Raw genomic sequence first — 24783 nt, forward strand, 5'->3', positions numbered from 1 at the left:
ATTATTCTTAGAATAAATACCTTATTTTAAAAATAACAAGTAAAAAAAAATCTATTATAGAATTGCCTTGTTTTGAAAATAATAAATAAGAATATCTATTCTCGAATCAATAAAAAGCAAATAAAATATTACATGTACTTATATGCGATATCGTTATCGTTAATACCTGTATCCGAGACTAAGTACCAACTTAGGGTAACAAATGGATATTCTAAAAGAACCTTATCCTAATCCCAATATGAGAGAAAGATTTTATCTTCATCTAATCATATATTGATAAGATTATATCAATCCATTGACTGTGATTATCTTAAACCACTTCAAGATAAAGCTTAACAATTTCACCAATTGACTACTCCTTAAACTTGTAATTTAAAATTGTTACAACAAATTTAGAATACAATTTATAGATTAACTTGCCCATAATACCACAAAGTTGGAGAAACTTAGGACCTTTTTTTTTTCTAAAATTCCACTCAGTCTTCTAAACAAGGACATAATATTACAAAGTTAAAAAATAAAGTATCATATTAATGACATAGAATAATAGATAATGTTATAGATGCTCATATTGTATGAATATTTCGTGTTTAAATCTCAACTGCACTAATTCAATTTGGATATTACTAAACCAGAGAAGTGGAGAAAAGAAAAGGTCTCTTTCACATTGAAAAATGACAAGATATATACTCCGAACAACTAGATGACATGTATGTAGGAAATTCCTGAATTCGGGCACGCAAATGATCAGATCTCCATCGCCACCCTCATCCTTGGTCGCCTATAAATTGGCGTTACCATCTTTCCTGATATCTCGTAAAAGCATTCGAAAAGGTGGGGGCAGAGAGAGAGAGAGAGAGAGAGAGAGAGAGAGAGAGAGGCTGTACGACGTCAATGGCGGTTGAGGTATTCTTTCTAGCATTCTCTCGAACATCTTCTTCTCATCTTCTTTTATTCTCGCTCCGAAACCCTACAAAACTCTGTCCTTCTTGGGTTAGAATCCTTCAAGTCCGCCTCCAAGAACGCTTCACGGAGAAGCAGAAGCTTCCCACGTCCAACAGAATGGTTCGGTCGGAAAATGGTCGAAATCGTACATTCCAATAAGCAGATCAATGCAGGTTAGTCGCGTTTGGCATTGCTTTCTTGTACTGGTTCTTGCTGCATTTCTGTTGCTATGGCTGCATCGGAGGTACCTGTTTAGGCTTGTTGAATGTAATAAACGATCTTTTTTGTAGGCTTTATGGATTATTTATTTTTCAAACGGGAAATCCAAGTACGTCTTGCGTTTGTATTGACGTATTTTGATACCCTAGATAGGCTCGCGAGCTTTAATTTGGTTCTTCTTGCGTTCTTGTGCTGGTTTCTTGTTCGAATTCCGTTCTTGTACTGGCTCTTGGTGTAAATTGCAACCATCTCTGTTGTGAGTTTGATTTTGTTTCATAGGAGCAAATCCATGCCAGGTTCTTGTTCTTGATTTTGTACTGGTTGTCGTTATAGTTTAATTTGGTTTTGGTTTGATTTTTTTGCTTCTTGTTCTTGTTCTATACCCCGTTGTTATGCTCGGAATAGGTTCTTTGAGTTTAAATTTCAAGGGTATAGTAAATTCTCCTAATTCGTTAACATAATAGATTCAAACGGTTTCTGGCTAACGAACACCTCGAGCAAATCCATGCAGTTATATTGTCGTTTGATTTTTATGTTTTACATAATATAAACCTTCCATGACTGGTAAGCATTATTTGGTCCTTTTATTATTCGGTGTTCTCCTGCTGGTTCTTATTCCAATTGCATCACTATGCTCGAAGGTAGTTTGCTAAATTTCTAGTGTAGTAACGATCTCTGCTGTGAATTTTCTGGGAAGATCTTCCAACTGTTTCTTGACTAACCGAAGACGGTTACTACAGAGAGAACAGCTGAAATGTTTAAATGTGATTTTTTTGGAAGGTCTACCAATCTGATTTTATTTTCTGTGGCCTCTGCTGCAATAGTGGAGTGGATGTAGTAGTATTTGACTTTTTTAAGTTCTCATGAGTTCAGGTCTTCCTAAATATAATTAGCATTTTGGATGAGTATTCGTAGAGTGATGTTTATGCAAATTATTGTTACTCTCTGTGATGGGTCAAAACGGGTGCAGAAAAAAAGAAGAGGAGAAAAACCATTTCAAACTAATCCACCTTTTGATGCATCACATAGAGAATTCCTTGCTTGTCAATATAAATAACAAATGCCACATCTAATAAAGGACCTAATATGCTTATAGTTTAAAGTTGTGCTTCGTTATCGTCTGAAACAGAAGGCTGATACAGTCGATATGGTCAATATATATCGTTTTTTCAAGCATCCGATTCTGATCTCAAAACCGACACTTAAAATCTTGGCCGATCTTGATCAATTTTAGCCGATCTACCTTGGAATCGGCCAAAACTGAGATCCGTGATTCTTATTAGCTGTATTTATAGTGATGACAAATAACTTCTTATATTTATCTTTTTTTGTAGAAATAATTCGGACATTCAAAAAGGCATAGGCAATCCTATGTCGTTTCTTGGAATATTGATGAGAATAGATGAAGGGCGACCATGAAAGGTTAGGTAAAAGACAGATGATCTTGGTCATCCGTCTAGCTTTCCATGGGTTTCAAGGAGGAAGAGACCTATGTAGCAACCTTTAGTCATGATAAAAGTGGGGAAGGGAGGATCTTCTCTAAGAGGTCCAATCAGTCCTTACTCGAGTTCAAGGATGTGATGCCACTCCGTTTCCTGGGTCGGTTGATTAAGGTTCTTGAATAAGAAGCATTGTGTGCCCTTCATATTAAAGTTAAGAAGATTGAAAGGAACTTTTAGATTACCTAGTTCCGGGAGAATAAAATAGGTCATTTAGTATATCTCTTTTAGGAAATCAAAGGGCAAAAGCTTATACAGAAGCTTCCCTCTTATTGCCATTGCTGCTGTAGATTGACTCCTGTCAGCTTGATGTGATGCTTAGGATGGATGGGGGGCTAATGCAGTCTAGCAATAAAATGTCATTTATAAAGCCTCATTACATAATATATTAACTAAACTGATAAATATATAAAATGTAGCTTTATAATATCTGGAAAATTATCTTTATCAAATCTTGTTCACACATGATTTTATTATGATCATATGGGTATTCACACATTTAGCAAACATGGTTAGTTGCAGATGACCAATGAAATGTTAAATGTCAACTTAATAATGATAGATATATCAATAATAGGACAGACAGTTATCATTTACATATGCAACCACATTCATTAGTGGTCCATATACGAGTGCATATTCATATGTGGTCCACAAATATAACCCCTATATGTGGTTCAATTGCATATAAGGATTGGATAGTGCATTATGCAGAGCAAATTACTTACTCCCAATGCTCATGCAACGAAAGCTATATAACCAAGTTTGTACACCTGAGTAGCCTAACAAGTCTTTTCTCATTCATGGAAAGGTTGATCATAAATTTGGACAGGTTACTTCTACATGGGGCCAAATTTTTTATCAAAGAAATATAATGCAGACCTTGTATGAGATGTTAGGAAAAGTAAAGAAGGTGCAAGATATGACACGCAAAGAAAATCCAATTTGTGATTATATGATATATGCACTTGATGCAATGATGGTACACATTTATAATATTTTTAATAAATTTTTAAAGATATTTTTCGGTCTTCGATATGTCAATCTTTGATTTTTAGTTTAAATATATGTATTAAAAGTTTAAAACCTATATTATAATGTTTTATCTTTAGATTATTTTTGTAAATGACATATTTTAGTAAAGATAAAGTAACAGTTAAATATAAATATTATTCAACACATACTATGATTGAAGACATTCATTAAAACTAATATTAATGATTAGACACTCCATAATATTATTAAATACTCCATAATATTAATTAATAATAGTTTTATAATTAAAATTGATATCTAGTTGAACGTAAAATGACAAGGAGGATTAAAGACTTCATTTGTCGGCACAAAAATAACATAAGAATGTTGCATTAAATACTGTTGATATTCTTCAAAACTCATTTATTAATAGTATTGCTCATTGTAACGTCTTACATAGTCTTCGTACAAATAGAAATTTTATAATTATCCTATAATATGATATGAATATTGAACATGCACGAAAATGAACGGCATCGACACAGACACAGGCATAGACACACTATAAGCACATGCAGATTGAGGATATGGAGTATAATAATGGTGAACTCATATCATCCTGTGGGTGCACCTCTCCTAACGTTCTGCTACCTACAAATTCAAGTCCTCTGTAAAAAAAGACTACCTCTCTGAGAATGTTGTTTAACAGGGATGTATATCTCATCTCCATCATCATCATTACCAGACTAAGTCTCGTTGTCATCTCTAGTCTTATTATCATTAATTTTATCTAAGATTTTTAAATGATCAATTGATCAGTTGATTTTATAATGATTGATGAAAATAAGAAATTTTTAAAAAAAAGACTCCACATGGCACAATGACCGACATGCGTCCGTGCCGAATGGCAAGCTCGACACTCAGCAAGTGCCGGTCAGCACGGGGCGTGCTGACCTACATGGCCATCCATGATTTGATGGCAATTATACTTTTAGCTTTGCCAAGAATTTCAAGGTTGAAGCAAAACGGCAAGAGATACCATCAGAAGAGAGTAAGAGACAACAATGAATCAAAAGGAATATGGAACTATGGACAAGAAATCAAAAGAACATAAGATGGCATTTAGTGTTTAGACTGTAACATACAAATTTCTTCACTTTAATCACTTGAATAGTTTAATATATGAAGCTAGGCAGATATTCTTGTACTATAGTGAGATCTTGTGGTTTGCGAATGTGTGATATATTCTGTAATAATTAAGCATTACTGGGCAATCATGTGTGGAGATTCAGCTGTGTTAGTTGCCAGATTTGTCTTGTTTTATAGTGCATAACTCTAAATTTTATCCGAAACATGCAACCAATCTGACAGCATCCACAATGAATATTTATCACAAATGGAGCTTTCCTCACTGAGTTTGAAGTAACATATTGTAGCCTTTGCAATTTGATCTATTTTAGTAGGACTCACTATTACTATTGATTATTGAAGCATCATAAACTATTTTTACCAAATTATGATGAAATATCATAATGTATCTCAGCTACATCTGGCTGTCGACAAGATTACTTTTGCTCCAAAATAGGAATACTTGAAAGTTGAAAGAAGTATTACGTACATCAATGAAGCATGAAAGAGTATCATTTTTAAAGTGCATCTGATTTGAAGATTGCCAAGTACTTGTGCTTCGTAGATATGCAGCTGTACCCAGTTTCTTGTAGAAACATGAGCTGTTATGGCAGATGTTAACTTACTGTTCTTTGCGTGGTTTCTTTTTAGCATTATTAATCTTTTTTTCTTAGATTTATGTTTTAACATTTCTATGCATCCATCAAACATCATAACACTTAAAAGTGAGACATTACATTTTAAATTCTATCAGTATGCGGTACGCACTATTTCTGGATGTTAGCAAATGCTGATTGTGGTGCTGCTCTTGCTTTATATTAGTATCCGTGCCTTTGCCTAAAAAACACTAGAATTGTGTGTGCATGTTATTGCTGCTTTTTCTAAACTGCCTGAACTCTGCATGGCAGCTAATGAGGTAATATGATTAATTACTAATCTAAAATTATTACAGCATGTTAAGGTGTTTAGCTTCAATGACGAGCAGAGCTGGGAAGGGCAAGGAATTGGGCATGTTTCTATTGAACATCTGGAGGTTCACTTTATATTTTTATTTTATACTATACACCTTTTCTTTTAGCATGTACGCTACATTTTCTTTGAAATATGTCTTTATTTTTTTGTCTAATTCACTTTTAATATGAGTAGGGATTTAATGAATATTCTGTGCTATTAGAGTCTAAACTAGAGAAACCACTATTTTTTAATATCTTAAGCTTTTAGAATAGTTGATGAATTAACTAGTGTCAGAGTAGGGGATCTATGTGAAATAGGAATTCTTACATAGATATTATATTTACTCAAATTATCTTCAACTATGAACTATTTTTTTACCTAATTGAAGAAGGTTTGGGTTATTATAGATATTTGATATCTCATGGGTATTCTATCTTCAATGACTGATGGATTAAAACCAGAACTGTTATTTATTCCGGAATGAAATCTTATCGTAACTTCTTATGATAAAAGTGACATTCCTTGTCTTCAATTATTTAATATTTAACTTTTATTACTTTTCTCTACATTTAAACTTACAAAGTTACAATTAACTAAAATGTTAGGTTATTTATATTAGGTTATTCACTTATTTGTATTAGGTTTATATACATACATATATTTTAGTCTCTCTAATTGACATTATTATATATATACACACACATACATACATACTTTTTAGTGTCTTTAATTCACATAAAAACAAGTGATTTACTTGGATATTGCAAAAGAAATGGTCGATATAGTTTTGGTAGGTCATAAAAGATGGATAGGTAGATTTTGATACAAATTAATCGAGATGGGTCAGATCTAGATATTTCTAATGTCAAATCAGGATTTACTAGGACATAAGTAAAGCATTAAATTAAACTTTTCTTCTGTGTCAAGGCAATAGATATGAATAATTAACAAGATTTTATAAGTTATTTTGCAAATGCAAACTTGTGAAGTACAAGTTGCTTGAATACATGCAATGAGAAATTGGATAATAATGTTGCTTGTACTAATGATTTTAAATTATGAATTGTTTGTCTTTATGACTTACTGATGTATTTGCTTGTTTATCAGCATGCTAGTTATCTTGTCATATTATATGTCACGACTCAAAATTAGAATCATGACCAACCTTGTATCTCAGTGCACTTGAGATACATGAAGCCTTAACTAATATTTTTCTAAGTCCCAAAATAATAAGAATTTAAATTATGAACAACTAATTCCAGTAATTATAACCCAATAATAAAAAAATACTAATGTTATTTAGAAGAGGGAACCCATGAATTAACAAATATAGCTTAATGAGTGGAATCTACTCAAAAATTAAATAAATCCAAATCCATAACATAACTTTAAATAAATACAAGTCCAATAATATAAAATGAGAATCTTACTAAGCTTGCTTATGATAACAATAGTAATAACAGTACAAGTAATGACAGAGCAAATCATATCTCATAACATGGTTCATGTCCATATGTTGAATTTCTTTCAATATTAATAATAACGTTATATGTTTCAACTTGGGACTGTTCTTGAGGATCCATATCAATTACAAGTCACCTCGATATGCACTCAAGTCTTTTTCTTATAGTTAATCCAGTTAGGGTCACCAAGGGTGTCACTATGTGATAAACTCCTCTTGTCATTTTTACTAACCATAGAAAAAGATTAGAGTCACCTTAGAAAGATTTCTAATCTAGCATGGGAATGTTCTCTAAGCGCGCCAGATTCACCTAAATAGATCATATGCTGATCAGGTATAGGACTATCCCCTGGACTTCAAAGTAGTCTTGAGTCACTACAGGAAGATGCACGAAAGTATCTAGCCTGCGTCTGTTCTCAAAATCCTACCACATATCAATTATGTTTTTCCACTAATATTATTGATCACATAAATGACTATATGCACTAAGTATAGCAATGTAGTGAGTCTTATATTTTGCACATAGAACATAATAATGCACAAAAAATATAATAATTTATTTGCACACTGAATTATACGTGATTTGATAAAAAACACAAAATATAAGACGAATAAATCAAATAAATACTTTAGTAAACTCACTCACCTATGTCTAGCTTAAACAACTGAAATCTCTAATCTATGGGTTAAGAAAAATCACCATATTTAATAATAAATAAATAATATATTTAAATTTAACTAATATCATAATTTCTAAAATTTAAAGCTAATTAAATAACTAAAATGGGTTGGTTTAAGCCCATTGGATTGGGTTGGGCTGTGGGGCAGTCGCAGCAGCTCACAAGATTTTGATTAAATGGGTTGGGCCAAGGCCTAGCAAAAAATTAGCCCATCATTTGCTAATATGGTGTGGATTGAGTCTTGGATCTGAAATCCAACCCGAACCGGCAACTAAAAGAAAACGAAAGAGGAGGGGTTAGCTCGATCTAACCCGAGTCCCACCCCACCCTTCTTCCTTGAGAGGATCGACGCGAGGAAGAGAGAGAGGAGAGAGAGTTCACCGACAACCGTTGCCGTCGACGGTCAGCCGCCACACCGTATGCTCCTCGCCACGATCGCAGCCACGACAACCACACGAGGTGGAGGAGAGGTCGCCGTCGCCGACTAACGCTCCTAACTCATGGTCAATGGTGATTTGAGCCATGAGGGCTCCAAAGAAGCACACCTATGACACGAGGCCAACGGCACGACACTCCGGCGCACGAGCGGTAGCGACCCAAAGCCACTAGCCGACTCGATTCACCGACGACGCCGCTTCTCCCCGAAAATAGGTATTTTTATTCTAACTTATTAAACTTAAATTAATTATGAGGAATGAGAGATGGGGTACCAACGAGTCGTGTGGTGGTCTGCAATTACTCCGGTGATGCTCCGACGGTTTCATCTCATGTTGTGATCTCGATGGCAAAAAAAGGAGGAGATGGAGATGAAAAGAGGGAAGAAGGGGGGCTGGGGTCCATCCCCCAGAGAGGATTTTGGGGTTTGAGGTTTGATTTATAGAGAAGAATCCAAATCTAAAACAAATTTGGATTTAGCTGAAAAACTCGCGGCTGCTCCGCGTGCCGAAGAGGGAGAGAGAGAAAGGTGCGCACGTGCGCTCAGAGTTTTTTTTTTTTGGTTTTTACATTATATGTTAGGGTTAGTGGGATGCTCAACTTTTCAGATGATGAGGTGAGCCATCATAAAGATAGTTTTAAAATTCAGTGAGAGGTAAATTTTTTTATATATACACCCAAATCAGGAAGTGAATGCAAGAGAAATTAGGCGAAGTTCTTCCTTTCTATAATGCATTTCAATTATGTGTATGGCTTTCTTCTGTCAGGCTGTATGTAGTAAAGCTTGAAAGGACAGCTTTCATAGTAAGATGCAAACAGATGTTCCATAAAGAATGTTAGAATGGTAGACAAGGAACATGCTGACAATTGAAATGTCAGCATCTGATTTACTGAAATGTTGATTTTGTTCTCTATAAACAGAATGCATAGAACAGGCTGGAGTAAGTGGTTAATATAAGGCAAGTGTCTAGGTGAAGTAGGTAGCTTTTTCTCTAATACAATGCATTTCTGATATAGGTTTCAGTTCTTTTAACAATGCATCGTGACTCACTGATGCATGGAAGAACCATTATAACTGTATTTGGGGCTTCAAACCAAAAGCTTACAAGGAGAGATATTGCATGTGGAAGTCGTCATTTCCTCTTTGTAGGAGCAGACCTCAGGATTGCTAATGTTGCACATCTAAGTAGAATAACTGGCTACCCATTTTCAGTCCTGAACTTCTTGATTTGTCATACTACTCAATAATTGATATGCTTGTAGAAGCAGCTGAATGGTTCTTAATGAATTAGTTCACATCTTATTGAGGTTCATAATTTGGTTGGAATCAGATAGGATATTGGTTCTATTGCTGATTTCTAGAGAGTTTCTCGTGGAGTTACTTGGGCACCGTAAAGAAATTCTCTTCATTGTCACATTTGTATTCTATTTAGTATGTCGTTGAACATGTTTGACAGTTCTCATTTGTTATCCTTAAAATGACCATTGGGAGGACACATTTTTTGTTGTTTTGTCATTTCTTGTTGAACTGTTTATTCATCATCTTATTTTATCTCTACTTTCTTGCTCTGTCATTCTGATAATTTCTGTGTAATATGCTAATTTGAAGGATTGGAATGACCGCATGACCATTTTGGCACTTTCCGGAATCGTCCAGTTCTTTGGTTGTCATACTTTTTTTCTCTCCTTCTCTTGGACTATCAATTTGTAGTGGATTGGAAAATAATAATATTTCTTTTTTTTCTTGTTATTATCCTAAGCCTTTGACCTACTTATTTTAAAACTTTTAAATGTTCTCATCTCATATATATAAATCACAATTGAAGGCAATATAATGGGAACAAGTATTGAAAGCTTAACTCTAGCTACAGGTAGTGGACATGCTCAGAGGCTTGAATTTGATTAACAATAAATCAGAAAAGGAAATCAATAACCTTGTGAAAACCTTGTAATGGTGTCCATCCTCGTAATCCTGTTGCCTATTGCTTTTGATCTTTTGACTGTAAAGAAAAAGAAAACCTGAATTTCTTATTCTTAGCTCATAATCTCGTGATTTTTGGAGTTGTTTCTGACTTGATTTGATAAAATGATTTTCAGAGGTTGGAAGATCTTGGTTTGACCGTCATCGGTGAACAACATAATGATACTTTACTTGTACACCGAATATCCTCTCATGATATATATAAAAGGCCTAAAGGTGCACAAACATGCACTTTGTAGGGACCAAATATCCTCTGAGCTCCCTTTGTTAATTTCCTCATGTATATTGTTGGTTTCTAACTTTCTATACAATCCTATTCATACCCTGGAAACATGGAACTTTTCTTTTGTCAATTTTGACAGATGTTATCATCTGTTGGGAAGACCCAGAATTAGCTACAGGATTGGGATTATACTTTGAAGAGGCTGAAAGTTGCTCCTTCATATGGTACTTTCACTATCATGTGCTTTGTCCTGTTAGTGATAGATTTCTGTGTCTGAGTTGTGCTTCTTTCTTCTGAATATACTCAACTCACACTATTTGTTTCTTGTAGGGACAATATTTGTCTAGTCCAGAGGAACCTGCTGTTTAGTAGTTGTCGGAGTAAGTGACCTAGGATTGACTTCTTATCTCTCTGTTGTCTGTACATACTTCCTTGTTTCTATATCACTGTTTCCCGTAGGTATTGAGATTCTTTCTTGCCCAACAATAGAATATTCAGAAGCTATGAGCACACTACAGTGAAATGATATCCTTTATTTTCATTATTATTGATCTTAAACAGTTATTTGTATTATGTAGTTCATATTATTGCTAGCTTTCTTCTTATTTTTTAGCACAAGTACAATTTTCAGTTAGATAGATCTTCCTAGACATGAGGATTCAAGTGGATTGAACACTGAATATTGGAGAAAAATGTTGCTACTCAATAGGTGGTGTATAATATTCCTGAATTTTGGTGGCTTAAGTCTTCAACTGCTTCTCTTCTCTATTTGATTATGGTAATAAAGAATACAGCAGATGAGTTGAATACTCAGCTTTGAACCTGTAAGGTGATATTTAAATAGCTGTATCTTCAAGTGGAATCATACCTCCACTTTGATTCACAGCTGAAGTCTCGAGTGATTTTTCTTCCCTTTTATGGTTTCTATTCACTATAAAATCATTCTTTTTTAGATTTTTGATCCTAACTTAATCCTGGTTTAGAGAATTTGAGCCCATAAGTAAACATAATGGGAAATTGGATAAATCATAAGATAGTCATAAATTTGGAGTTATTTTGTCCAATTTTCGTCAAGATGCATTGAACTATGAATAATTTCTTAAAGAGAGAAAAAGACGGAAAAAGATCTAAATCTTTTAATAGCCAAAATCTTTTGGTTAATATATACTCTATTAATTTACCAACTATTCTAAAAACTTAAGTTATTAGAGAATAGTAATTTTTATATTTATATTCGAATATACTGCCCATTACATAAGTGGATTTGACTTAAATTAATGGAGGTTTTATTATTTTGGGCAAAGATAGATATACAATATTTGAATCAACGATGGTTGTGCCAAGTGGCACGCGTTAGCACACCCCATCGTGCCAGTGGCACATCCCTACATGTCATTGGCAAGCATTTATGATATTTTTAATACACTTTTTATGACATTTAAAGATATTTTTGAGTCTTTAATATGTCAATCTTTGATTTTTGGTTTAAGTATATATATTAAAAGTGTAAAATCTACATTATAATGCTTTATCTTTATATTATTTCAATAAATGACCTATTTTAGGAAAAAATTAGAGGTTATTTATATTTCTTGGAAACCCCTACCCGCATCACCTACTATTGGCTAAATGTGAATGGCATGTGACGATAGAAAGCTCAATGACGAGTGGATCGTTGCTAGGAGGGGTATCATGCGGCACCCCTCGTGCCATGTGCCAGTATGCCACCAATATGGGCATCACTGGATACTACATATATTCTCACATGACTGAGCCACATACTCTTCAGTCTTTTTTATTTTTTTTATTTTTTTTACAGAAGTGAGTAAGGCCCAGTTAGATTTATTAGAGCCATATACTCAGTTATCTTGTTTGCAGTTGACTTTGATTTCAATCCTTCCTTGAGGGATCAAATCAGCTGCTTTTGCGAATAAGAAAGTTAGTGTTTTCAGAGGATGAAGTAGGAAAAAAGAAGTGAAAACATTCCTTCTTTTTTTCCTTAAATCCTTGTAGGCATTGTAAATCTTGACTAAAGTTTGAAGGCCAAGAAAACCTGAAAAAGGTGATCGAAATATTCTTCAACATGATCATGTTCAAAGGCTATGAAAAGAAACGAGCACTTGTTTTGGAAATATTCCAGAAAAGTGCATCTTATGATATGCCACATGGATGAGTTGGCAAATGGTGTTACAGTTAGAATGTGAACTGGGCTAGCTCATTCAAATATAGCAATTTCAGGAGGTCTTATCTGATTTTACTAGCTCAAAATTTAGATTTCGGTTGTGCATTTATTTGTGCATCTTCCATCTTCACTTAAGTAGGAGCCATAAAGAGAACATTATGTTACACTGTTGTCGTATGATTGTATCAAACACTTTTGGAGTTGCAAAAGAATTTGGGTGAGAGTGTTGATGGATAGTAATTTGCATCTGGGAATTATCCTTATTTCTTGGTTGGTTCTGGTTGTTGAAACTATGCCTTCTTAGAGTTCTGAACTAGGAGCTTTGGTTGAAGGCTGACTAGCCCAAATTTTAGAGCTTTGGATTTGAAAAAGGTCTGGGACTGTTTTGAGAGTCCTAGGAACAGAGGGATGAATCAAGCATAGGAGTTGATGTAGACAGCTACTGAATTCACTTTGTTGCTTGGATAATCTTATCTGTAACCTATAAATTTTATTTGACTCTAACCACCAAGGAGTTCAATTAAGTACATGGCTAGGGGTTCAGTGCTAACCTGTGAACCTGGAGGTTTTTATTCAACTTGATGCAGAGTTGTTCACTCTATCTGGTAAAGATCAACTGTATGCAAGAAAGAAAAAAGGATCTAAAAGGTTTTCATGGTCAGGAATAAAATTACTGATTTACATCATAAGCTTGTTTTTTCCTCTATAATTTGAATGAAGAAATAGTTTATCTTAACAATTTTTTTCTGGTTAAATATGGATCTTAAAGTTGAGAATGGAAATGATGTAGATGAGAGATTTGAATTTGTTCTCAGTCATTAGATGACGAATTAAGGAACACAGTGTCCTTTGGTCTTGAATTTTCCTTTTCCACCAATACAAGAGTAATGAAATAAGAGGTACACCATTCTAGCAGGAATCCATAATTAAGCATTGTTGGCTGGCATGAGTTTTAACTTTTAACTAATGTTTCTTGGAATGGAGGCGATTTTAGTTGCATTGTGACCATGTTGCGATTCTCTTTTCAGATGAGTCATTTCAGGCTACCAAGAATGAATTGAGAGAGCTTGCATCTATTGAATTGTCTAGTCTTCCTCTAGTTCTGAAGGTTTGTTTGATCTTGGTGATTACTTTCTTTTTTCCATGATCCACAACCCTCCCGCTTCCATTTGTCCATTTGTTTTGTTTCTGAACATGTTGCACTAGGACAGGCATTAGTTTTCTTGTCATTTCTGGTAGTCTCCTTCCAGGATGTCTAGGTAATGCTTCTTAATTCTTTAAATGGCTGAATAAATATTTTTTTTTAATTTTTTTTTATAAGAGCTTGATAAATTATATCTTGTTTTTTTTAAGGAATTATGCATACTTCTCAATATACTTCTATAGTTTTATTTTCCACTCTTCTTAGGACCCATCTGCACTACTAGTTATGGAGATTGTTTCTCTGTATTTTATGGTCAAGTCATCCAGTAGTGCTGTCGAAGTGCATACATACATATATATATATATATATATATATATATATATGCACATGGCACCTGAATCTTTACGATGTCCTAATACTCCTATTCATGATATTCATATGCTTGTATGCTGCTCAATTCGAGTTGGCTGGGTTTCCTTCGAGAAAAAGAGCAAATTATTTTATATTCTTGCTTGCTTCTACCAAGCACTCTCTTGCTGGGGCTTAAATTTGGAAGACTACCGTGTATGGGTGATCACTTGATTCTATTATGCAGAGCATACAGGACTGCAATGCTATGGAGCAGCTGCACGTGGTGGAATTAATATCACAAAACGTGAGCTTCTAAGTTGCCTTATTGAATTACTTTTATTCTGAATAATCAATTAGAAGCAGTCTATAGTTGTTGGAAAATGTCAACTTCTAAGTTACCTTAATAAATTTTTTTTCTGAATAATCAGTTAAAACTTAAAAGCAGTCTATACTTGTTGGAAATTTTCCTTGAATCTGTTACAAGTATCTGGATAGTGGGTAAGTTGCAGTTTGCTTTGAGTCATGTGAAGAAATCCCTCACCCAAATAATAACCAGGGCTGGGGGCCTTCCCCAAGAGTTTGGCCTTTTGGTTTCCATGAGCCTAAACTGCCACTGAGGAGGCCAACTTTTTTTATTTGTGAACTAGTCTTACAGGCTATAGCTTTCACGTCAAGTACCTATTTTTTTTCTATCTTTTGGAATTTGGCTTGAATATATGGATATTTGATGTCAAGCCGAAACCCTATTGTGAGAAATCTCAATTCTCTTGGAATCTTCTTAGCTTTGGTTGTTCAGCTGAAATGCATCATCAAATTGGATTCTGATTGTACCAATATCTAGGATATAGGACTTATTTAGCCATAAAAGCTATTTCAGGCTCTAAATTCCCAAAAATCAAATTTTTGGGAATTCCAAGGCTGTGAGAGTGTGCTAGTCTATACTCTACTTGGTACACTATGCCGAGCCAATATGCCCTCCGTGCCATTGCCACGACAATCCTTATATACCTATATATACAATTATAAATATATTATTGCCAACATATAAATCTAGCATGAGGACTAATCTCATGTCCATTTTCATAACAATTGCTTGCATAATATTGCCGCAAATAATGCAGTTGAATTTTTGAATAAGCAAGCGTCATGAAATGATTCATTGTAACTTAAAATATACATCAGTTTACATAATTGAGAAAACTAAATTGTCATAATTTGTCTACATCATTTCTAGGAAATGTTATTTAAAAGGCAGCGTTGCCCTTAACTTTAGCCTCGTTGTCCATCAGAGAAGAGAATAAGAGAAAGCTCTTAGACTATAAATCGGAGAAGGAAGATCCTAGATCGCAAAATGAATTAGAGAAGAGGGGGTTTTAATATTCCTTCTCTAATGCTATCGGGTAGAAAAGTTAGGTTGGGCTTTGGGCTTCTTTCAGTCCAATTGGATAGGGACTCTAATAGAGAAATTGTAATTGGGCCTCAGCTACTACTTGTCTAAGAAAAGAGGAAACACTAGTAATTCTATTTGCAATGTATTATATATTATATATGATTATCTTTAATTTTCTATATATTAAAATGCTAGACCGTCTTGGTCCTCTTTCCACCTAGGCACTAGGTGGTGTTGGGTTGACCGTCTGCCATCCGCAGCCACTTTTTATTACATTAAAAAATATTGCAGAGAATGAATATAAGTATATCATGCCTCAGTTGTATTTAAACAAGTGGAAGCTGCATCTTGCCCAAAGTATTTGAGACTAGAGAAGTGTTTAGTGAGAACAAACTAGTTATACTAGCATACTTGTGAAAGTGAGAGAGAAGTCTTCTATGAAAAATCCAAGAGACAGGAGATGGATTTGTTCATGGTGCCCCAACTAGGATAGAGGTTGAGAACAACCATTAGTTTTGTGGTGTACGCTGATTGCTTTCTTTGCTGACCCTTTCTAGCTAAGATGTTGAGGCGACAAATGTGCGTGGCATCACCAAGAAAGGAAGTGCAAACAAAATAGCAAGAATACAATTAGATGACTACATAATGATTGATTGCACGTTTTGTTAGTCACATAAGAGCAATAATATTAATTGTCACGACCCAAAATAGAAATCATGACTGACCATGTATCTCAATAGGCTTGAGATATACGAAGCCTTATCAGTAATTATCTAACTCTATAATATAATAAAACTTAAAATTTATTTAATAACTCCATTTCAAAAATTTCTAAAGATATAAAACACTTCAATTAATCAATGTCTTCTAAATATTACTAATGCAACATTTAACTTTTTAATCTAAAATTAAAAGCCACAATTATAACTGAAGGTGTAAAGACCAAAATCCTAAGTGAAGGTAGAGTTCCGGTGCTCATATTTATTCGCTACATTGACCAACATCTAAAATATAAAAAGAGTTTAATGAGCTAACAACTTTAGCTCAGTGAGTGAATTTGCCTAAAAGCTAGAGAATCATTATTTATCTAATATGAGATAGTAACCAAAGCTCAATAATGAATAACAATAGCTAGCAAGCTCATAATATGAATAATAAGTATAAGCCCTAAAGATACAATTAACAAACTAATATCATGCCTTGTTTCATTATTCAAACCTTCTCAATCTCAATAATGTCATCTGCCTTAGCTTGGAATTGTGTTCGTGGAGCCACACCAACTAGAAGTCATCTCGAGATGGTGCTCGAGCCTTTTTCTCATAGCTGATTCGATTAGAGTCACTAGAATGTGTCACTATGTGATAAATGCTTTTCTGCTAGCCATAGAGAGATATCAGAGTTATCTCAGGAAGATTTCTGGTCTATCTGGGGACTGTTCTCAGGAATCTTCCTAATCTAAACATGATTAGGAAGATTCCTAATCATGTTTAGATTAGGAATAAGTCTATCCCCTGGATTTCAAGGTAGTAATAGACGAGGATCAATATTTCATAAACTAAAGTATTGCACGAAGTAGAATATGATACAAGATGTAAAAAATGATAATATATGTGGTATAATACTGCAGGAATAATAATATGAAAAAATTATAGTATAAAATACGAGATGATAATTATGTGAGTGAATTCACTCACCTAAGGTCCATGTGGAATAGATCAATTCAATAAACCAGGTTAAAACTCTTCACATGCGATTTGTTTGGTGCTATTTGCTTACTCCGACGACTCCAACAACTCCGATAATGGTAGCTCCAACGAGGTAAGGATGTAACAAAAAAATTTAGATGAGGAAATAGGAAATGACGACCTCCTCACCTCAGTACTATAGCACTGCTAGAAATTTTGGGTTGTTACATTAATGCTAGAATTTGTAGGGAATAAGAAACTGCTTTACATGACTGTTTTAATATGATAATAGTCTTTACTTTTAGGGTATCTAGTGAACCCTTTTTCCTAGAAATCATGTTTTTTTCTCCTTCACAATGTGGTGCAGCAGGAATTTTTCCCAAAGCTAATGGAACTTTTCAGAAATTTTGAAGATCTTAAAAACATGGATGGTCTCCACATGATCTTTAAAATTATTAAAGGGATCAGTAAGTACTCATTCTAATTTGCTTTATTTTTCGATTTCTTTGACAGCATATTTGACAAATATCTTTTTTGGTTTGCAGTTCTACTGGACAGTGAACTTATCTTTGATAAAATTTTCTCAGATGAGTTCATTATGGATATTATTGGTTCTCTTGAATGTAGGTTGATTACATAAAATATTATTTGCTTGTGCTGCTATTTTTGTACCTAACGTTCTTGTCATTATACCTTTGATACTTTATGCACTTTGTGATTTTCTTATTGCTTTCTGTCAGCTTTTTTGAGTTATCTGTGCTTATTGCTTATTATGCAAGTTTTTTCTGTTAAGGGTTTCATTTTATGTCACAATTTACATCTGTGCAGGTGTGCAGTGTTTGGTTGGATGCCTATGACTTTGTATCTGTTTATACTGACCTCTTTGATTTGTGCTAATATTTACTACTTCTTAGCTAGATATTTTGATTGGTTTATATAAGACTATATATGGGATAACTAAACAAAATAACATCAATTACTATTTTAAAGTATTATTGATTATCTCAAATTTAAATTATATCATTAAATTGTATTATATTAATTATAAAAATTAAGCACGTTCAATTCAAAATAATCAGAATTAAAACCAAAATTAACACAAATAATAGAATAATTTATATAAAAATCAAAATGTAATATTTTAGAGTTAAATACATTTTATCCCCTATACTTATACCCAAAATTACTCTACCATTCTATACTTCAAAAAATCTTAAACCAATCATTTTACTTATGACTAAAGTGAGACTATTAGTTTTTCTGTTAAATTTAACTAATCATTTTTTGTTAGTTTTCTGTTAGTTTTTTTGTTAAAGGGATTGGTTTGAGACTTTTTGAAGTACAGAGGGGCAAAGTAATTTTGGGCATAAGTACAAGGGGGTAAAATATATTTAACCCAAAATTTTAATATAGTAATATTTTAAATAAATGTAAAATATAAAATACTAATAATAAAAAAATAAAAAAAATTGAGTAATTAAGATTGTTAGTTTTGTTATTTGTATATCTAAATTTATTATTTCTTAATATAGAGTTGTGCAAGGTAGTTTAGGGAGTAAGTTATATGAATAGCTAAAAAGTTAGACATATTTTATTAATTTGTCTACAATCACCCAAACTGCAAGGAGTCAAGACAATATGCATAGTTACATCCTCCCATTTCCACTTAGGCTAAGGTAAAGGCTGCAACATCCCTATAGTTCTCTGATTCTCGACCTTGATTTGCTGATAAGTGAGACATCTAGCTACAAAGTGAACAATGTCTTTTGTGCCATTCCACTAAAAATTCTCCTATAAGTTTATACATTCTCGTACCTCTCGGATAAATGTTGATCCCAAACTATGGCTAGAATACACACTGTTCTGATACTTAAGCAATCCGCTATCTAGCCTCGAGCAATCAGAAGCTTCTACTTTCTCTAGTTCTTTTAGAACCTTCTTGAGATTAGGGTCTTTTAATTGAGCTGTCTGAATCCGATCTAAAAGTGTAAGTTTGACCGCTAGCTGGTTGTATAAAGCTATGATGCAATGTCACCACTATATCCAAATGTCTGAAATCCTCAATAATGCACTGTTGACAAGTCATTGCTACCAAGTGTCTCTTTAAAGATTTCCTACTCAAAGAATTTGCCATCATATTTGCCTTTCTCGGATGATAATTAATGTTGAAATTATAATCTTTGATCAACTCTAGCTACCTACACTGCCTCAAGTTAAACTCCTTTGAGGTGAAGATATACTTGAATCTCTTATGATCAATAAAAATCTCATAAGATTCTCCATAGAGATAATAGTGCTAAATTTTCAATGCAAAAATAGTTGCAGCCAACTCAAGTTCATGAATAGGATAGTTCTTTTCATGAACCTTAAGTTGCCTAGAAGCATATGCCATCACTTTCTTATGTTGCATCAAAACACAACCCAAGCCCTAACAAGATGCATTAATGTAAATCACGAAGTTGCTGCCCTTAGTCAAAACTCAAAAGTCAAAAACATAGGAGTTATGACCAATCTTTGCTCGAGCTGTTGCAAACTATTCTCACAATCATAATTATCAAAACCTGACCAGATTAGGTGGTTAGATCGGTGAACCAGCCATCGGTTTGATTTTGTTATCGAACCGGATAAGCAATCGACCCAGTAAAAACTGACTAACCTGACAATTGAACCGACTGGGATCAACTACTTTTGCAAAGTTACCCAATTGTCTTTAATATTTAATTATTCTATAACATATTTGTATTTTCAAATTAGTTTTTTTAGCACATATACCCTTAAAAAGGCTCTTATTGCTTGTATGTTCAACTAAAGTTCATATTTATATGTATATCGCTCAAAATAAACAGTTTTTGAAATCCTCATTTTTTTGCATGAATACCTTTGGAGTAAACTTTAAAATTTGAACAAATTAAATGTAAAAAGATACAAATATCCTTATTTTAATACTTGGTGGAAACTCTTCTCCCCTGTCCCCTTCCTCCTCCCACTTTCTTCTAAGCGCTTCTCTTTAATACTATGCCTCCTTTCCCTATGGCACCTGTTGCTAGAGTTTTCCCCTGGGAGCATGTTATTGGCATGACCTGCTTTGTTGAGTATTGGCAATCAGCAGTACTTTGTTTGCATGATTCCGGGATTGCTTATGGCTTTCCACTTCCTATGCATTTTCCACATTACCACTTTGAATGCCATTCCCAAACTATTAAATATATAGTGGTGGCATTGATTTTTGGATGCATACTACTTAGTTTGCTACAAAGTGTGAGGTGAACAGTTATATCTGCAAAGACAAATTGTTGTGAGGAGCTCTCTGCTTCTAATTAACCAATTTGAAGTAGTTACTAAATGTATCCTTTTCTGATCATTATGGCTGTATCAGCTTTCTACTTTTAATCAACCAGAACAAGTAATTTATAATAATGTCATTATTCTTTGTACAGATGATCCAGATGTCCCCCAGGTGCAGAATCACCGTGCTTTTCTCAAAAGGCATGTGGTTTTTAAGGAGGTAAATTAACTGAGACTTGGTAGATCATCCTCTTGTGTTTTTCTTAGGAACCATGTCATGTTGCAGGCCATCCCTATTAAAAATAATTCAGTATTGTCAAAGATACACCAGACCTACAGAATCAGTTATCTAAAGGTCAGTTTGTTCTAATGGTGTTTAACAACTAGTGGTTGCCATATACTCGTATGCAGTTTCTTATTGTCACTGATGAATTTAGGATGTTATTTTTCCGAGCATATTGGATGGGGCTACTCCAGCGAGTGTTAATTTCATAATTGATGCAAATAATGCTGTTGTAAGGATCTCAATCTTCAGTTTTTTTATATTGAGACTGAATAAAGTTATTCTGCAGTTTTCGTTTATAGTTTGTGAGATTTGATTCTGTTGTAGGTTGTTTCCTTGCTGAAAGATGATGTTTGTTTTATTCAAGAATTGTGTGCAAGGATGAGAACTTCTAGCATTAGTGCTGAGTCAAAAGGAGATTTGGTAATATGACTTTTGTTTCGGTTCGCAAACTGATGGGAATAATTTACATTCATTTTTTATGCTACTCAGTGTGCATGTGTTGTGATTAGGACTGTGAAGTATGAACCACTTATGAACCATAATTTTCTCTAGCTATCTGGGTTGACCAATCTGATCAGGAGCTTCTTTAGCATAATTGTAATTTGAAATATCAGGAGGTGAAGGATGATTCAGTTTATACTTTATTTAACTTTTGACAAATTTGGTTATTAATTTACTGAAACAAAGACCATGGTAGAAATCCATTTGCCTGGTCTTCATACTTTACTTCCTGTTATTAAGAGCTACTAAGAAATATATGATTTGTTATTCCCTATTTCCCTTTTGCTCTTCCTCTAGATGATGAATATTAGTTTTTGGTTACATGTCTAGGATAGCGTGCTTTAGCTCATTCACAAATAAATGATCATTTTACATTCACATAACTCATTGAAGGGTCTTAGGGAAACATCCAACAAAGCTAAAAAAAATCCAGAGTTATTGGGTAAAGAAGGTTACGATAGTTCAGTGAAGGTGTTCCCCAAAAATGTTAGAACGACGTCATGAACTACTGCCCAAGTGCCCAGTAATACAGAAAACAAGATATTCATTAGTTCATTATCCTAGTTGCTATCCAGTTTTACTCTTGTCAATTGTCATAAACATAAATTTTGAGTAAAGCCTTAATCTTATGCACCTCAAATAGCATGGTCATGCCGTAAGAATAGAATTTATTGTCATGTATATTTTCTTTCTGTTTATGTCTATATGTCAATGTATAGTGTAAAATGGGATGTCTCATTATTCTCCCATGTTCAAAGCTTGATACATAAGAAGCTTTAACCAATAAACTTCCCAAATCCATAATATAAAAGAATTCAATATGAATTATCAACTCTAAGTCAATAACTAATAAAAAAAACTCCATAAGTGGTAATAGCGGAAACCAAATTTGACAAACAATGTCTTCCCAGATAAACTAAGACAACAAATAGTGTTCAAATAATAACAGAAATGATTGATACAACTGAAAGTAATTGACCAATTTTTAAGTGGAGGTAGAGTCCTAGTGCACCACGCTGACTAATACCTAAAATGTTAGCGGGAATTGCATGAGCCAATAATTATAGTTTAGTGAATTGAATCCACTCAAAAGTCAAATAAATTCAAAATCCGTAAGTATGATTTAAGAAATTTAAGAGTGAGACAAATGTAATAAGCATGCTCATAAATAATAATAATAATAATAATAATAATAATATGCTTATTAATTCATGGGATTTTTACAAATCACACTCTATATTTTACCTACTTTGTGATTCATAATCTCTCTGAAAATTTTGTAATCCTCCCCCTCATTTTTCACTATAATTTTTATTTAACATCTTGATTTAACTTAGATACTATTAGAAAAGGAATATTTCGTTATAAGATACAAAATAATTTATGAATACCTAAATTATCATTGTCTTCATCCTCTTTTTCTCTTCCTAAAAAAGAAGAATAAAAGGGAGAGGGAGAGGGAATATGAGGAAAGGTGGTAGCGGCGGCGGTGCGATGACGACGGGACGACAATGATGGGGAGGTAGTGGAAAAAATAGTTGATGGATATAAAAAATGAGGGAGTGATAGGGGTATTTTAGTAACTTGGTCAGTGTTTAGTCAAAATAATATCAGGGTGTCAAATGAGAATTATAGAGGAAAAGAAGTGGCCGGGTTATAAAATCCTCAAATACAAGGTGTGAATAATAGGTAAAATATAGGATGTGAGTTGTAAAAATCCCTAAATTTATTATGCCGAACTTCTCAATATTAAATAATTTCTATATTTCTTATTTGGATCTTTGATTGGATTTATATAAAATAGAAGTCACATCGAGATGGCGCTCGAGTTTTTTCCTCTTAATTGATCGATTAGGGTCATCAGGAGATGACATTATGTGATAAACATACCCTATTTTTTTTCTTTAATAAGTCATTAGGAAGTTTTACAATGTGATAAATATACCATATCTTTTCTATTAACTATTGAGAGAGATTAGAGTCACTGTAGAAAGGCTTTCGATCTAGCCTGGGATTGTTTCCTAATCCTATCAGTGTCATTTAAGTCCACAATGACAAGAATTAATGTGAAAATCTGAATTCGATAAATTTAATCCAATAATATGAAAATAACCAATGCCACCACCAATGTGCCTCTAATCAAACTAAATTAACAGATAATTTAAAACATAAAGACTAAAAGAACTGAAAGGTAAAAATGGGTAAATCCTAAGTGGAGGTGAGCTTCAGTGCATTTCGCTCAGTTGCCACGCTGACTAGTACTTGAAATATTAGAAGGAGAATTCCATGAGCCAACAACTATAGCTCAGTAATTGAAATCCACTCAAAAGCTAAATAAATTCAAAATCTATAAATTTAGATAAATCTAAGTCCAATAATATAAAATGATAATTTCACTTAGCAAGTTTGTAACAATAGTAATAATAATTGCACATATAATAATGACGTAAATCATAACTCATATCATGCTTTGTGTCAATATGCTGAAATTCTTTCAGTATTAATAATGTCATATGTCTCAGTTAGGTCAACACCCTGTAGATCAACATTAATTAGAAATCACCTTGAGATGACACTTGGATTTTTTCTCATAGTTGATTCGGTTAGGGTTACTAGGAGGTGTCACTATGTGATAAACTCACTCTGTCTTTTTCACTAATCGTTGAAAGAGATTAGCGTCACCACAGAAAGTCTTTTCGATATAACCTGAAATTATTCTCTAACCTCGCTAGAGTCATCTAAGAAAGTCACTTATAGTGATTTAAAATAGGACGTTTTTCTTGGACTTCCAGGTAGATTTGAGTCACCACGAAAAGTCGTAAGCAATCTATACTGGAATTGTTCTCTAACTCATACTAATTATCGGTTATATTTTCCATTTATATTTTTATTTATTAAAAATTTCTATTTGCACGAAGTATAGGCAATCATTGAATCATATATTTTATACACAATATAATAATTAAATTGCATAGAGAAATATAATAACATATTTGCACATAAAGATACGTGGTCTGATAAAAAACACAAAATATAATATGAATAAATATGTGAGTGAACTCACTCACCTAAATCTAGGTAAAATAACTGAAATCTTTAACCTCTACTCGACGTGCTAAAATCACCACTTTTAAATAATAAAAAATAACATAATTTTAATTTAATTTTTAATATAAATTTTGAATTTTAAAACTAAATAAATGGCTAAAATGGATTGATTTAAACCCATTGAATTGGGCTGGGCCAAGGCCCCACCAAATAATAGACAATGAACTAGGTTGTGGGTTAGCCTGCAGCCCACCCTTCATTAATTTAGTTCAGGTCAGGTTTGTGGATCTGAAATCTAAACCTGAATGCAAACTTACAAAATAATGAAGGGTTGGCTTGTGGTTAAACCCGAGCCCAACCAAATCTTCTTCCTCGAGGTGGTCTATGCGAGAAAAAGTGAAAGAAACAGA

At 33.5% G+C, this 24783-nt stretch overlaps 1 protein-coding gene across 8 annotated transcripts in view; it reads left to right on the forward strand.

The window, feature by feature from the left end:
* The first annotated feature begins 822 nt into the window (after positions 1-822).
* The window catches only part of LOC140790653 (uncharacterized), a 54189-nt gene continuing 30228 nt past the window's right edge, over positions 823-24783 (forward strand). For 3 of the 8 annotated variants that reach the window (XM_073140819.1, XM_073140821.1, XM_073140827.1), the window contains exons 1-14: positions 823-906; positions 999-1118; positions 5719-5799; positions 10395-10494; positions 10641-10725; positions 10832-10881; positions 13712-13791; positions 14423-14482; positions 17621-17720; positions 17799-17876; positions 20691-20758; positions 20825-20893; positions 20976-21053; positions 21149-21244. In XM_073140819.1, the coding sequence (XP_072996920.1) occupies positions 895-906; positions 999-1118; positions 5719-5799; positions 10395-10494; positions 10641-10725; positions 10832-10881; positions 13712-13791; positions 14423-14482; positions 17621-17720; positions 17799-17876; positions 20691-20758; positions 20825-20893; positions 20976-21053; positions 21149-21244 (1077 nt within the window). In that variant the 5' untranslated portion in view covers positions 823-894. Of the gene's footprint in view, positions 907-998; positions 1119-5718; positions 5800-10394; positions 10514-10640; positions 10726-10831; positions 10882-13711; positions 13792-14422; positions 14483-17620; positions 17721-17798; positions 17877-20690; positions 20759-20824; positions 20894-20975; positions 21054-21148; positions 21245-24783 lie in introns of those variants that run through there. The other 5 variants (XM_073140820.1, XM_073140823.1, XM_073140824.1 and 2 more) reach the window with 5 other exon arrangements.

Source organism: Typha latifolia, chromosome 6 (assembly GCF_019914945.1).
Source record: "Typha latifolia isolate L0001 chromosome 6, TyphaL0001v2, whole genome shotgun sequence".
In the NCBI taxonomy this organism is placed as follows: Eukaryota; Viridiplantae; Streptophyta; class Magnoliopsida; order Poales; family Typhaceae; genus Typha; species Typha latifolia.